This window comes from Podarcis tiliguerta, assembly GCF_965153285.1.
Source record: "Podarcis tiliguerta genome assembly, chromosome: 9".
NCBI classification, from domain to species: domain Eukaryota; kingdom Metazoa; phylum Chordata; class Lepidosauria; order Squamata; family Lacertidae; genus Podarcis; species Podarcis tiliguerta.
The window spans coordinates 24,054,689-24,071,829 of record NC_139542.1 but is presented as its reverse complement, the minus strand read 5'-3'; the positions used below and the strand labels follow the sequence as shown (position 1 = coordinate 24,071,829).

Sequence of the window (17,141 nt, the reverse complement as noted above, 5' to 3'; positions counted from 1 at the left end):
CAGGTTTGGCTTGCATGCTTCTTATGGGCAGCCATTTGGCCGGTGCAGGAACAAGATGCTGGACTAGATCAGCCTACGGCTCTTATCTTCTTACTGGCCACCCAATATTAAGATGGTAGGCATTTGTCTAATTTCAGTTGGTAACTGATTCCAGAGGACTAGAGCCGCAACACTAAAAGCCCCAATGTCTAGTAAATATAAGCACACCCAATCTGTTCAGTGCTACCTAGTTATGTGTGTATCAGGAAAGTATGTCTGTGTAGATGCTGCTAAACCTATTTAGTTAATTTCTACACAAGCATGAAATATACAATGCATCTGAGCTATTATTTATTTATTACATCTATATTCTACCTTGCCTTCGAGGAGCTCAATGCATGACTTCTCCACTCTTCCCCTATTTTATACCGCCAACAACTTGTGAGGGTTAGGCTTAGAGGCAGTTACTGGGCCAGGGTCACTGAGGAAGTATTATGGCTGGTGGGGGATTTGAAACCTAGATCCTATTTTGACACTCTTAATCGCTTCAGTACAGTGATCCTAAATAAGACAATTGGTTATCACAATCCTAAAATGATGAACCAGTTGTAGACTATCATCTTATCTTTAGCACAAACCAGCACAGTGTCACTAGTCATGACCTAGCTGCTTTAATACTCCATTCTCCTTATTTCTTGGCATGGTATATTGCATAGCACCAGGCTCGGGCAGAACCATACACCATACATTTAAAGCACATTCAACACATATGGCTTCCCTCAAAGAATCCTGGACACTGCAGTTGGTTAAAGAGGCTGGGAACTCTGCCTACAATTCCCCCGGGGGAAGCCATGCACTTTAAATGCGTGTTGAATGTGCTTTCTTTGTATGGTGGGAGTCTGCTGGCTGCGCCTGGAGTCATTTGCATTCTGTTAAGCAGCCAGAGGGCACCACTACAAGATTGTTGTGTGGAGGGCAACACAGGAGAGGCAGTGGGTGTGGGTGTGAGGATACACACCAAAAAAGTTGCCTAAGGGCCCTGGAAGAAAGATTTTGTAACATTTATGGATTGTAAAATGTTTCAAAGCTATGTACAAAAAGAGTAACAACAACTGAAACATTCACAGTCGTGGGTGTAGCCAGGATTTTTGCTAGGGAGCCTCCAAAATGTTGTTGAGCTAATTTTGGGGAGATCACGGGTAACCCCCCCCCCAAGCACATTATGGGGGGGCAGGCTTTTGTTTCTTGGGAGGGCAGGCTTCTGCTGGGGGGGGGGACAGAACCTCAGTTAATTGAGTATTTTTAATGCTTTTCAATACTTTTAGAGGATTTAGGGGGGCAACTGCCCCCTGCCCCCCCCCGCTACGCCCATGTTCACAGGGTGGTACATTGCGATACACTGATGTGAAGCATTGATAAAAACCGAGCAACCTTTCCACCTGAGCTGCCTAAAGTTCCGGGACCGATTCTGAACGTAGGTACCTCTTTGCGCCCCCTTGAAACTCCTACTCCTTCGCCGACCTGACCTGTCCCCTCTGCCACCCTCGCAGGCTGCAGTTTAGAAGCGATCCCGATCCCGCGAGCCTGGGAAAGCAACGTGACGCCGCGGCGCCGGGGGGCTTTGCATATATTATGCAAATGCCCTTCGAACCCCCCAGCCTCCTCTCTCTCTCTCTGGGAGCGCGCTGGGCGCCCGCCCTTCGGTCTAGGTGAATAAATTATGCTAATGAGGCTCCCGCGGTTCTGGCAGGCGCTTGGAGGCGGCGTGCGCTGTGCTGAGTCCAGAGAAGAGAGCGCGAGGCTCAGGAGTCGCTGCCGCCGCCGCCGCTACTGTTCCTGACAGCCGCTACCGAAGGCGCCTACGCAGCCAGGGGGCTGCGAACACGCTTCGGGGAAAGCAAGAGAACCGCTGCCGCCGCTGCTCGCCGCTTCCTGGGGTCCCCTCGCACTTGGCTTGCCGCCGAAGTGACCCGGGCGCTGCGTAAAAGCGCACCAAGGAAGCCTGAGGAAAGCGGTGCAACAAGTCTCCGCTCCGCGCCGCTGGGTGGGGAAAACGGCTCCGGGGAGCACCTGGGAAGGTTGTCGGGCTTCGCTGGAGGGAGAATATTCCGCGGAGGCGGCGTGTGGACCGTGTGGATGGCAGTTTTGAGGGGCGCCCTGAGGAAGCTCGCCATGGTCTTTCTGCCTTGAAAGCCCCGCTCGCGCTTTGGCAAGCAGGCAGGGGGGTCTTGACTTGGAGTTTATTTTTGTCGCGAGTGGGGGGCGCGTGTTCGCGTTTCTGGGGGCGGGCAGCTCCGGGCCAAGTGTCCCTCCTCCCCCGAGGAGGAAAGGGGATTTCGCCCTCCGCCTGTGCCAGCAGCCCAGCATGGTGGGGAAAAGCCCGGACGCCAAAGGTCAGGGTGCCAACGGGGAGGCCAGCTGCTGGGGAGGACAGCGCTGCTGCTCCGGCAGGACGGCGCCCCCCAGCTCGCTGCTGGCTGCCCTGCTGCTCTCGGCGGCGTCCATCGCTTCCTGCGTGTATCTGGGGATGAAGACCAGTGACCTTCAGGCCAGGGTCTTGGCCATCGAGACGGCCCAAGGGGACGGATCTGCTGCTACTGCTGCTGTTTCCTACCAGCTGCTGCCCAGCTACTCTTTGGATCAGCTCAATGCACTGATGAAGGAGAACGTGGAGCGGCTTCTGGCTCAGGTGGGGTGGCCTTGGGAGGCTGAGGGTGGGACTCCCAGGAAGAGACAGTTAGCCAGCCACCTCAGGAATGCCTCTCTGTTTACTGATGGAGGCCAGTTGCATGCGTAGCCCCAAATCGAAGCCAAAGGCAATAGAAGAAAAGTAGGGGGTTCGTGCAGGCATGCTTTCAGCAGAAAGAGAGAGAAACTGGGTAAATGTTAGGAAAAGAGCGTGTGAAAATAGCCAAACATTTTTGTGTGGCTGAATGACTTTTAGCTGGTTTTATTGGGGTAATTTGCGGACAGGGATCCCCATGGCTTAGCCCTTCAGTTGGCTTTGAATTCTACAGAGAGGCACTCTTCATTATTGTTATTCACAGAGAAATGGAACCATAGAATTGCAGAGTTGGAAGGGACCCTCCAGGTCATCCAGCTCAAGCCCTAGAAATGTAGGAATCCTGCCCACAGCCGCCCTGGATGGGCTCAAATCACCAGCCTTCTGGTTAACAGCCAGACACACTACTTTGCAGAGAAGCAATAATAATGAAGAGGGTGCCTCTGAGCATGTACAATGCGCCTTTATGTTTTAACATTAGAAAGGAAAGAAGCCGTACAAACCCCAAACAGGGTGCTGTCTAGACAGACTTGAGCTTTGAAACTAAATTAAGCCTTGGGCAGCAATTGCCTGAACAAGATGTTAAAAATCAGGATGGCCGCGTTGCTCTATGAACTGTGTTGCTCTGTGGGCATGGGATAAAGGCACAGTCTTACGAGACCTGGGATAGCTTGAAAAAAAAGAGACATCTGTATTGTTATATCAGGACTGTTCCATGTGTATTTCAAAGTGATGCCGTTCCCACCGAATGGTAGAAGAAATCCCTTTTACTTTAGTGTTGTGGCTCTTAAAATGCTTTTACTGAGATCTTTTGGAAGATAAAAATGTTCCAGACTTGAGGCTCAACAAGAACCCATACAGACATGTGGCTGTAAAATGTGGATCCAAGTTTCTGTGGGCTGCCAGGACCTGTCCCTAGTGACCATTTGGCAGCAGCCAGAATCCAATTGGCAGCGGCTGCTCCTATAATTGTGGTAGCATTTGACCTTCATATATAAAATATTCATTACTCTCTCATCTCTAATTTACAGATATTCACTCAAATCCAAGTTTTCTGCATTATTTTGTGCTTCACAGATGTGGGAAAGGGTGGGTGACTGTGTTCACATGAACAGGTAAAACATGAGCAAGGGTGATTCAAGTGAAAGCCAGTGTGTGTGTGACCATTTAATCCATTAGCTATTGTCGGGGTGAACAAGTGATGTGAGTTGACTGAAATCCAAGTTTAGAGACCGTTGTAACTTAAGTAGGATATTAAACAGAGGTAAATCATAATGCAACACAGATCCACAGAATGTTTAACACCAGCTCTCTTAGTCAGTTTCTCCTGCAAGGGACTAACATGCTGCTCACTGCTTTTTCTATCTTTACCTCTCCTCCCTACAGAAGTCCTATGAGCATATGGCAAGAATCAGAATAGCAAGAGAAGCTCCTCCAGAATGCAATTGCCCACCAGGTAAATGGCAGCAGCTTGGACAGTTCTAACTGTTTTTGTTTAATGTTTGTACATGGTTTCTTTGATTAGCTGACAGTGCTGAAGAAAGGTTTGAGAAAGGCTTAAAAAGCATATCTCCTGTCTTCTGAAGTTTGAGATTAACAGAGGGGGGAAATGTTAATTAATATAGCAGAACAGCCTTAAACTTTCTAAGTAAAGGTCAGTTTTACAGAAATAAGTGGAGTTTTCTTTCATGTACAAGTAATTCACAATTTAATGTCTGTGCATTTAGCTTTACATGCTTGGTAATCAGGAAAAAATAAAAAAAATAAAGAGGGGGTGAAAGGGGGGGGAGACATCTGGGAAAAAAGACTTTGGCAATCCCAATCGCCAATGAAGCCAATGTGTTTTGACTATACGCAATCCCTGTGTAAGGTGATAGTCACCTGTAATTGCAATGTGTGTTAATATTTTGCCTCTTAAGTACTTTTAATCTGTGCTGTGTGATGTTAAGTGTGCTTGCCAAAAAAATTAATTGCATTGTATTCATTTGGACTTATCCTCTATTAAATCAAGTCTACAGCCATTGGCCTGCGGGGAAGTCCCTTTGAACTCAGTGGCAGGGGTGCCGACTTGAATTAAAAAGGGGGGGGCAGGTAAGCCCTGCCCTGCATAATCACAAAATGCAGTGCACCCACCCATTATTTGAATGGCAATGCCCACAAATTCTGTAGGAGGAAGCCCCCCTAAATATTTTATTGGGGAGGGGCTGAAGAAGTTGGCTTATATGCTCAATGGACTTCCTTCTGAGCAGAACTGTACAGGATTGCACCATGAGCCTGCAATCCCAGGCACAGTTGCTTGGTAGTAAATCCCGCTGGTAGCAGTGGTATGGACTGATGAACAAAATGCATCTGATAAGGTTATAAGGCTGCAATTCTTTTCACATGTGCTAAGATTTAAATCCCATTTAATTCAGTGGAATTTACTTCTAAGTTAATATGCATAGGCTCAAACTGTCAATCCACTTATTTTTTAAGCATGGTGCATTCAAATCAGTGGGATTCAATTCGAATAAATGTATTTAAGAGTGAAGTGTTAGAAATGTGATTGAATGTATTCGTGTAGCAGTACAAGCTTTACAGAGATGTTTGTGTTTAACGAGCAGCAGCACACATTCTGACATTCTGTAGTGTAGGATCGCATCTGTGAGCAGTTCTGTGCAGCTGTTTGGCTCTTCTGAAGGGAGCAAGTATGTTAAGTACATCAGACAGTTCAAAAAACAGATCCAAAAATAATTTTAGTGTTTGGTTTCAGTTTGCATTAAATAATACATAAACTTTTGGGTTACTGTTTCCTTACTGTTTCCTTCATCATTGTAAAGGGATATTTTACCAGGTGACTGCATGTCTCCTGCTGTATATTATTATAAGGGATATGAGTTCACTACTGAAATCCATTAACTTCACTGGACATTCTTTGCAAGCAAACCTTTAAGTGGTGGATTCTATGAAAACGGGGTCAATAATGTGTGAAATGTTATTATCCTTGCAGTCTATTTTTTTGAAAAGGCTAGTGCTGCTTAGGTAACTTACCTTAATGTTTTTTTATAAGTTATATATGAAGTTTTGCTGTTTTATGTTGGGCATCTTGAAACTGGAATGTGTTACAGGATGAGGGACTGTTGTAGGTATTTATGTAGGGTGCACACCTTAAGCAAAATGCTATTAATTTAAATATTAATGTGGGATAACAATGAGTAAGCCATTTAACTCTCGGTTTTGAAAAGGTGCTGGTTTGCCATTATAAGGCACAAAGTATCTTAGCCTGGTAATTAGTACATTAGATACACTTAAACATAAGACCCTCCCTTTCACATATGTACTCATGTGAAGCAGGCATCAAATGATTACTGGGGAGCAGTTCACATTCCTGGGGGAAGCATTGGGCATTCTGCCTAGTAACCCCTCCCCCCAGCTGACCATACAGTAGTGTGGCCTTCTGTGATGAATTCACAAGTACCTGCTCATGCAGAAGTTTCATGCAACTGGGACACTTGATCACAGAAGTGTCTTCATGGTAGGAAAGTCTGTGCACATGCAGGCTTTTTCACTGCAGATGACCATGCTAATGTAAGGAGTCTGGAGTCAGGGCCAGGCAGGAAGGCTGATGCTGCGGGTGGGGCTGGAAATGTGGTTGTACTCTTCTGTAATTGAGTTATGCATGAAAAGGGCTTTAGAGGATGACTGAACCTTGGAGCTAAGGTTCATTACTCAGAGACAAATCCATGTTTGCCACTGAGTGTATTATCAACAGATATGTGCATTTTTTTTAACTGCGCTTCAAATATCTTGGATTATATCTAAAAAGAAATATCTGAACAGGCTTGCTTTTCACTGTGATGATTAGTAGTACAGAGCTCTTTATCGTCTTCTTCAACAGCATTGACGGCTAAACTGGCATTAAACTAAAGAGCTGCTAAGGCTTTGGTAACCATTTTGGCTCTCTAGAACAAAAAGCATGGTGCAAATGAGGCGATACCATTTATTAACCCAGGAAATGTTCAAAATGTGAAACTCCTCTGCAAACAGAGTAGTCCGAAACAAACATTGGATCATACTACTCCAGCATTGTTGAGTGGTTTGTATATAATAAAAAGCATGGCTGGCTGTTGCTTTAAATAGCCATGTCTGAAGAAGCATTTTCTGCAGGGGTGCCAACTTGTATAAAATATGGAGAGGGCAGCAAAGCCCCACCCCACATAATTGATCACAAGACATGGCCCATGCACACCATTTGGATGGCAATGCCCATCAACTTTGCAGGGGGCAACCCCCTTAATATTTTATTTGGGGAGGGGCAAGGAACCTCGGTCCCTAGGATTTGGCTCCTATGATTCTGTTTGACCTTAAGGCGCACATTAAATTTGTAAGAGCAGAGGTAATACACAACAACAACTTTTCTTCTTCAGGGGAGATACACAAACATTTTGTCAGGCTTTGGCTAATACGTGTGTGTAGCAAAATTTTGAGCTTTTAGTAGGCATGGTTTACTACTTTCTTAAGTGGTATGATCCAACATGCAGATGCATTCTATGAAGCTGAAACTCAAATATCATGCTCTCCATGATATTTGTTACTGTAAATAAACACTATAGTTGCTTCATAAGAATTCTTGATCTACTTTCAAGCTTAGACACAGCCTCTTCATACAGCTGCACTTATTACACATGCTGCTTTTCTTCTTTGCTGCCACTAGAGCTCCACATTATACCAACTATTACCTGAACATCCTTTCTCTCTGTCTTTAGCATTGTGTTCCATTATATTGAAATTGACTGGATTTGTAAGTACACTGGAAGACATATTCCAACATGCTGAAGAGAAGCACGTGTTGAAATGGCATGTGTCAGGGATAGAAAACTTTTAAAATTAGGTGAGATTAATAGAATGTGAATTATTTTTTTTAAGGAGTTAAATTGTCATGCGATGAAAAAAACAGACCCCACCTTTTGATCAATTGTCGCTCTGAAGACGGTATTGAAGAGTGATCATATGTATGATTACTGCATCTCAAAACTTGTAAATTAAATTTTAAATCTCAAAATTGAAGTGATCTAAAAATGAAATATTTGAGTTTCCAGTCAGCAGAAGAATTTAGGAAATATTTAAATAAAACTACAACAAACAGTTAAAGATAATCTTATACAGCCACTGTCCACTCCTCATGCCTATTCCCTGCACAAACCCTCTTGCAAATCCATCAGTCAAAGTATTTCATGTGTTCTGAGTTTGCTTGGAAGTTAGGCTTCCATTTAGTTACAGATTTGCCTGTTGCATGATCAAATACTAGTACTAGATGCTTGTATTAGCATATTACAAGCCATGCCAGTCAGTGCATCAAGTTAATTCTGTCAGGGAGCTTTCAAAGGTAAAAAGAACTTGGTCAGTGTGTCATAGCTGCTCATCAAACTCAAGCTGAAATCTTTGTTCAGTTATGAAGATCATTAAATGGCTATGAACATGTAGTAAGCCTCAGAAGGTTTATGTATATGAGTCTAAACTTCTGATTGTAGAACAAGCAAGTAGATAACAGCAACAACAACAATTTTTGTGGGAAAGGCTGTTGACACCAGTTTGTGCAATGCAACAAAAATGGGGCATGCTCAGCCAGAGTAAGAGTTTGAACCATAATGCTTTAAAGTGATCTTATGTATCAATTCTCACATAGGCCTTACTCTATCAGCTGTTTTTTATTATCGCAAAGTGGTCAGTTTTAAGATTTATTTAAAGCTCCATAACTTTCTGTTAGCATCACATGGAAACAGCAAGTAGGTCTTGAAATTGTTTATTTAGAATACTTTGAACACAATTTTCTATTTTTGTGGCCATTGAAATGCTCAGGTAAATAGAGATGGAGCTCTGGGGACTAGGGTCGTTTGATGCCATTGTGGTTTAATTCACTGAATTTATTTATTATCAATTCACACAAAGCAATTTACAGGAAACATAAAATACAAAATTGCATAATAAAACATTCATGAAAGCAATACAAATATACTAAAAGTGTTCATAAAACACACACACCACCTAGTATGATATATAATTTTGATTCATATGTGTAGACTGTGTTCTCAAATTGATTCTTTTCTTTAAAACTCCACTGTGGTTTTATACTTTATGATTACATTACTGCGAGTCAGGATCAGCACTGGATTATTTGAATGGCTTCTACAATAGCTGTTGTTGTTGTTGTTGATGATGATGATGAAGCAAGTACTGTGAAATGCTCCTAGCTTCCATGTGACTAGTGACATTCTGCTGGTCCTTTATGAACCCTGTTAAAAATAGTTTGTTCCATTTTCTCCTTGGCAAACTGCAGTCTCTTGGCCGTTTAGGAAGCGATCTGATCTCAAACATTGAAGTGCAGTAAGTGTTATTCTGATTAATGTGAGCTAATCACCCCCTTGTGGTTCTCCATGGTAGGATTCTGCATGGCCAGAGAGGTTTCTTAAAGGCTTGGTCACTGAGAGAAGCCAGATTCATGACCTTCCCTGGCTGGCTTGCCAACATGCATGGGATTCCTTTTAACCAAATGGAGTCTTTACTTCCCATCCCTTGTCTAGGGTAAATAGGGTTTTCATTTCTTCTTACGAAGAAACTTCTCCAGACTCTGAAATCTGGGTTTCCACCAGTGATGTATGTCTTGTTTATTGGCTGCTTCCTTTTTTGCAGTGACATGCAACAAATACAGTTTTAATCAAATACAGTCGTACCTCGTTTTGTGGCTGGGATCCATTCTGGAGCCCCGGCCACTAGCCAAAAAGGATGCAGGGCAAAGTGCTGAGTCTGTGCATGTGCACGGAGTGGTTTGTGCTTCTGCGCATGCGTGAAGTGCAATTTAGTGCTTCTGCGCATGCGCGAGTGGCAAACCCAGAAGTAACACGTCCTGGTACTTCCGGGTTTGCCATGGACATTCGCCAGAATGGACGCTAGACAAGGCGGACGTTCGCGGAGGTATTACTGTGATAGTTGGGTCCCCCCCCCCACTTTTCTAAGAAGCCATAAGCCTCATGCTGAAAGAAAGTCAATTCAAAAAGTCTCTGAGGCTACAATCCAATGCATGCTTATTAGAGAGTAACCACCAAGAACACATGAATAGTAAATGGTATATATAAATAATAACAGCCATTCATTATTATTATTTTTGCACCATATAGCATGTAATAGATACTAAACTTTTGCCAAATGGAGTTTTATACCTTCATGTATAAACAAAAATGCTATCCCGTTCAGGAATGGGCTGCAAACTGGAGTGCGTAGCCTTCAAGATGTTTCATTTTGATTCTTTTCCTCTTGTAGACAAGGCTTTTCTCAAAGATGGAATTATTGTTCCAACTGTCACAATGTACGGTAATCTGTGTTTCAATCGAAGTTTCAGTTAATGCTGGCAATTAAAACTGCTTAAACTTTTTTTAGACTGAAATCCCTTGCCCACCTACCTGGCTGTAAGCCTTATTGAACACAATGGGACTTAACTCTGAATAAACATGCATAGTATTGAACTACAAACATGAGCTGTCTGCATGAGAGCTCCATGATGGGTAGAATTTGACGGATGAAAAATTGATTTTTGCCTGCAATGCAGTTGTTAAAGACACAGACCTTCTAGTTTCGATAAGGAGTCATCCCTGAGCCTGCTCATAGCCATGAAGGTTTTAGGAGATGGTAGCTGAATGTAGGGTGTAAATGTAATCCAATTTCAACATTCAAACCATCTGTTTTGATGTGAAAGGGACCAAATTAACTTAAGGCTAATATTTCATGCTGATTCAATACAGTAATCAAGCCTACATTAAATGAAAAATGAATAATTTTAGCAGAGAGAAATGAATTTTAAAAACGTTTATTAACATAATAGATATATTTTCCTTCATTGCATGGTAATCCAAGGAGGGTTTCCAATAAAAGTTTAAAATCATAGTAAGTTTTACTGTATAAAAATACACATAAGATAAATCCAATAAAAACCATTCAAATTAAACTGAATACCTTGACATGCAATTAACAATTTGACAATGACACTATTTTGCAAGGTTCTGAAAAGATATAAAAGGGGGGGGGGAACCCTAATTTTTTTTTTTTTTGCTGGGGTAGCAAAGAGAGGGGGAAAGAAACAGCACAGTCCTAAGCATGTTTACTCAGAAGCAAGGGCTATTGAGTTCAGTGGGGTTTACTCACAAGCTTGCTTAGGATTGCAACTTTAGTTGGATAAATTCAGTTTTAAGAATTCAGTTTTATCCAATAAAGACCAAGTGAAACAGGCAGAAAGATTAGTAACTGAATGTAACGTAAGCTCTGGAATAAGCGTGGAAAAGGACGTATCCATAAATCACCAGTGCAATAAATTTATTTTGCAGAAGTGAGGAACTTGGAATCTACTATTATATATAGAAATGACACTGTCGTAATTGATACCTTTATGTCTGTTTTGGTTGTGCTGAGCTCAACAGCAGAACACCTATTGATTTCAGTGGAAACAATTGCACAGGAAGTTCACCTAGCATATGAACAAAACTTTGAACGTTCTCTTTGTGCTGATGGTATTTGGCAGAAAATAAACAACCTTCAGTGATGAACGTTTGTCTTTTTGAGGGTTACAGCCAGTTTGAAAGGAAGATAAAAAATGTGGGGACACTGACATGAGATGAATCGGTTTGCAGTAAATATTGAAGATTCAGTATGTGATCACTTAGCTTAGCAGCTCTACAAAAAGCTTTTATATAGCAGGATGAGTAACTTTTTGTACAGTTCATTTGTTCTGCAACTTAAAAAAATGTTCATTTTAGACTTTGAACTGTAGGGTGATCTACGAGTTTGTTTGGCATGTTATTGTTCGGATGGCTTTCCTTTTCCCATGCCAAGTCAGTTGAACAACACCAGCATTTTCAGAACCTAACTTGATATTTCTAGACTTTTTATTATTATTATTAAAGAAGCAGCAACACCTGTGGTTTGAAATAATTTCCAGTCTGTGGGTGCTGTCATCATTCTGAATTGCCTCTTTCTTCCTTCTTTCACCATCTGCATCTATTTTGTGCTGCTCCTCCAAGAGTCCCATAGTTTTCCATCTGAAGTGTTCTCATGCTTACTGTGCAAATTTGCCATGGTGAGGCCATCAAGTCTGCTTCAGTGCTGCTGTGTGAAAATGTGTAAAACCAAGTAAATGTTACAGGCGAGGCAGACTTGAAATGTTAGCCTGGTATGATCTGTATCCATAGTTTTGATTTAGATGGTGTTATGAAGATGCTCCATTAATTAATTTATCTTGTTGTGGCTCGAATCAGTAAAACGTTTCATTATTTGTCATGATTAATGCCATCAATGTAAGTGGTGCCTTATAGGGTTTTATAACCTCGGTAATGGGCTGGATGAGAGCCAGCAAACTGAAGCTCAAACCAGATAAGACTTAGGAACCTAAACTGGATGGATAGGAGGTTGCCTGCTCTTGATGGGGTTACACTCCCTCTGAAAGAGTAGGTACATAGCTTGGGGGATATTCCTGGATTCTTTGCAGTCGTTTGAGGCTCAGGTAGTTTTCCAGTGTTTTCCATCAGCTTTGGCTGGTGGCCCAGCTGTGCCCCTATTGGACAGGAACAGCCTAACTCCTATTGCCCATGCTCTGGTAACCTCTCGGTTACCGTAATTTTTGCCCTATAGGACGCACCGTCCCATAAGGCACACCTAGGTTTTTTTTGGGGGGGGAAATAAAGGGAAAAAAATTTATTTCCCCCCCAGGTGCGAGGCTGGGGCGGGGGAAGCCTGAGCTTCTCCCGACCCCAGCCCCCAGAACAGGCAGCTCTCCGCAAGCCGTGGGAGCCCGGTGCCGGGCTCCCACGCCTTGCGGAGAGCTGCCGAAGTCTGGGTGCGCTGAGCGCAGTGCACCCAGCCTTCGGCATGCAGGCAACTCTCCGCAAGTCACGGGAGCCCAGCGCAGGGCTCCTGCGCCTTGTGGAGAGCCGCGCGAAGCCTGGAGAGCGAGAGGGGTCGGTGTGCACCGACCCCTCTCGCTCTCCAGGTTTCAGCGAATGCCTGCATTCGCCCCATAGGATGTACACACATTTCCCCTTCATTTTTGGAGGGGAAAAAGTGCGTCCTATCGGGCGAAAAATACGGTAAATTACTGCAATGCTTTATACATACGGCTGCCTCTGAAGATAGTCTGGAAACTTAAGCTAGTGCAGAATTCAGCAGCCAGGTTACTCACTGGGGCTAATAGTTTGAGCATATTAAACCAGCCCAGCGGCATGGGCTGCTAATTAATTTCCAGGGCCAATTCAAAGTGCTGGTTTTGACCTATAAATCCTTAAATAGCTCAGGACAGCAATACCTCAAGGACTGAATAACTGTGGATAAGTGAAGTGACTAAGGTGCAAAAAGGGAAGACCTGAGATAAGAACAAAGTGCTAATCAAGCAGGGAATGGAGCAGAACATGAAATGTCTGTTTAGATGAGGAGATGGAGAAGTGCATAAGTAGACATGTTATGATTTGGCAACTGGTGTGCATCAGGCTGATGTAGTAATGTTTCTTGGCCAGAAAAATAGTTGAGAAGGAAAAGGAGAGGAATTTTCAGCGAACGAAGTCAGCAGGGCCTTTTTATTTCCTTCAAAGGCATTATTTCCTAAGTACTGCAAAGGCTACTTTAATTTTGTTATGAGATTAGGGGCTCACTTAAGGTGCAGTGCTTAACTGGGATATACACAGGGACATAATGTTGATGATGCAATACTATAGCAACACATTTCTAATTTTCAGTGTTCCATAAAGATTGCTTCCTGAGGCATTACAATTAGGGAAGCTCATACAAGAGAGAATAAATCAATTTCAGGGATTAAAACAGGACTGAAATTGATATCAGCAGGGTGTTACTGCTTTATTATGACCAAAGAGACTGTGCAAAAGAAGAGATGAATTAGGAGTTGCAGGAACCTGGAAGGAAAGCTCAGTTTCACAAAACAAATGAGGCAATGCACTGTCTGCCTTGCTTCTTGACAGGGCTGTTCCAGTGCTGTTCCTCCTCCCATTCTTAGATGTTAAGTTGTAATGCTGTCCCTTAATTTTATGGGGTTTCCCCCTGTCAGTGCTTTTATGCTCCCTACATAAAGATGTTTGCTGAAGTGCAGTAGCATGCAGGCTTTTCCTTAATCTGTTTAAGGTTACTCAGCCTATCCCCTACAGTAGAAATAAATGAGTTTTATTGGCTAAGATAAAACCTTTTAATTCTGTTCGCCATGGGGGACCAATAAAGTTGAAAGGGATGATACAGATGACTAAAGATGACCTGATTGAAAGCTTTAGGTTTAGTTACGGCGTGACACTTGCTGTCTACTGGGAATTATACCCAAAGTAGTTTTGGTTTAGAATTAATACAGTACTTCGTCTGGTTGAAATCTGGTTAATATTGGGTTGAAATCTTTTGTATGTGGCAGACAGATTTTGAAAGGCAGTTACAGCAGAATCCTATACATGTCTACTCAAAATTAAGTTCCATTGGGTGGTAGTCAACTAAGTTTTACTCAGAGTAGACCCATTGAAATTAATGAACCTAACGTCGTCATGTTAATTAATTTAAATGAGTTTTCTCGGAGTTAAACTTTTTTCTGGAGGTCCTTCTTCTGCCTTGGTTAAGAGGAAACCTATTTTGAAGTGCTTCTGCCCATCATTGCCAGTGCATTCATGTAACACAAATAACTCTGGTATGCAAATTGCCCTTATCTCAAGAACAGCCCTATATGGTGGAGACAGACACAATATAGTACTTAGTCTGCCTGCTACTGATCAGGCTCAGGAGTTGAAGTGGATCTGTTATTCTGTTTAGCCTAATCAAGTACTATTAATAGCTCTTGGATTGGGAGTAATGGGTCCATGATTGTTCAGGCTCTTTGGGAAAATTCATTTTGGCATTAAAGAGCATTTGTTTCCAGCTGAAGGCAGATTTCCCCTCCCCAATAATTTTCTTTCTTTCGGGTGCCTGAGCATCCCTCCTCTGACTGCATTCAGTGTTCTTTACACTGGGGTGCATGTAGGTCATTACAAAGAGGGTTACTCACATCCCTTTCTTGCATTGTGGCCAGACACACTAACCTTTTTGTTAGGCCATGATTGGTCACTTTGGCCTAAACCTTACGAAACCTCTCTGAGCAGAAAGAGCCTTGAGAGGAACTTTGTGTGTGACACACAGACACCAGTTCAAAGTCTGGCAGGGATACTATGGCATTCTGTGAGAAGGGGCTTGAGGGAGGAGGGGGAAGCTTTTCAGAGTGAATAGACAGATGGTTTTTGCCACTTGAAATCATACAGGAGGTACAATGGCTATACCACTTGCATCTTTGCCATGTGGGTTTGCAAGGCTTCTACATGATGGGAATATACACTTTGGATAGCCATAACAGTGAGACATTTGCTTGTTACTGCTGGTCTTTTCTTCTTCTTTGTGGTGAGGATAGGACTTCCCTTTTTATGTGACGAAAGAAGCTTTACTCAAAGAATAATTTCATAAAGGGTGTTATTGTATGTGTATATATATATTTAGTGTGTGTGTCACTCTATATGTACACACATACACACACATAATGCTTACCTTCTGTGGATTAAACTAATCTTGTATTTGAAAGACAATCTAAAGTTTACCATAAGAACAAATAATTCTGAATCCCCTTGGTATTGTGTAGTGTTATAATTAGTTGTTTGAATTATGCTAATGGATAATGGTCAGAATGAATTAAAGTTTTAGAGGGAATTTTAATTATGTGCATATTATGTCAACAAAGATGGTGTAGAGGAACAAATTACAAGTAATGTAAAAAAATAAGAAGTGATTGCACATTGCACTGAAACCAGTTGCTCTCTGCTTTTGCAACTGTAATATTTGAAAACATTTCATTTTGTGATTCAGTCTGCTTACTTTTCATATATTTGCGCAATATATGTTGCCATGTTTTAAAGGATTAAGAGTGCAATGTTATATGTGCCTCCTCAAAAGTAAGACCCATGGAATTCCTTGAGGTTTGCTCCCAGGTAACTGGGTATAAGATGGCAATCATAAACTACATTGTGCTACATGGGTGGGGCATGGGGAAAATTACATTTTACTCTAATTCTACGTTATCATATTATGGGGAATTCTACCCCAAACTACAGATAAATTCTGAGGGTGGTTTGCAAACAATCAGAAATAAAACCGTACAAACATTGTGTGATATCAAAATATGTCATAGACCCATTGAAATCAAAGGACTTCCAGTGAGTTTAATTTGAGTGTGCCTTATTTGGATATCACCTTATATATCAAAAGCAGCCAATCTAAAGAAAACAGCATAAATTCAGCAGCACAGATAGAGCTGGGGGGGGGGGTGGAGTTTTTTTTTGCCTGGCACTTAAATAACATCAAATGGATGCCTGATAAGTCTCTTTGGAGAGCGACTCTCCAAACTCTGGGTTAGCAGTGTTGTCCATCAGGTCCATGCTGCCACCAACCTGGAGCTCTCCTAAACTAGCTGCAACCACTTCCATCCTGGTGAATTCTGTGTCACTGCTGCTCCCCCTTCCCCTCATGCACCACTGATGTAACCAAAAAAGCAGTTTCCCTGAAACTTCCCTTCATCTTTCAGAGGTACCCAGAGAAGAGCCTCTGTTGAGCATATTAGTCTTGAGTCTGTAGACAGGGGCAGGTGGTTCTTCAGGTACCCCACTTCAAACTCTTAATTTGATTTGTGAGAAAATGAAATAAAAGCTGAGAAGGCTCTATGCATTTCTGTCTAATCAATATTTTAATCTAGTAAGAGCTGTAGTATATGTCTCACAATTGGTAATATATATTGTTAATAGAAACTTTATGCATTTGTTTTGTAAGTCTGAAGTCCAAAAACGTGACTCTTTCTTCCTTGATTCATTGCACATTTCTGAACAATGATCGGTAATTTCATTGAGAAGGTCTGTTGGAAAGCTCAGCATCGTGAAGATAAATTATGATGTTTGCAGGATTTCTGGTGATTATACTTCATCAAAAGTAATTATCTGTTTCCTTAGTGACCTTCCTGATCAGTGCTTTCCCTCTTCCCTACTGCATAAAAAATAAATAACATCAGATTGCTAGTATAAATAGTTCAGCATCATTTTACTGCTGAGTTTGCTCTTTATTTTACTAACAAGCTAAAAGGGAAAAAAATAGTGACCAGGTTTTAGTAAAGTAATATAGAAGCAAGATGCCAAAACAGAGGCACAAGCTGTCATTGAAAGTAATTATGCTACTTATGAATGAAGAAATCTTACAGGAAGTTGGGTCTTTGGTGCAAAGAAGTCTTTACAAAAATTGCCCCTCTAGTCCCAAAAATAACTAAAATATTTTTAAGAATTCTTTATTTGAAAAAAATAAAAAATAAAAT

At 42.1% G+C, this 17,141-nt stretch overlaps 1 protein-coding gene across 1 annotated transcript in view; it reads left to right on the top strand.

Annotated features, from left to right (window-relative positions):
* Positions 1-1,732: 1,732 nt before the first annotated feature.
* COL25A1 (collagen type XXV alpha 1 chain) overlaps positions 1,733-17,141 on the top strand; it is a 303,953-nt gene continuing 288,544 nt past the window's right edge. The window contains exons 1-2 of the mRNA XM_083456875.1: positions 1,733-2,668; positions 4,148-4,217. Of these exons, the coding sequence (XP_083313001.1) occupies positions 2,345-2,668; positions 4,148-4,217 (394 nt within the window). The 5' untranslated portion in view covers positions 1,733-2,344. The remainder of the gene's footprint in view (positions 2,669-4,147; positions 4,218-17,141) is intronic.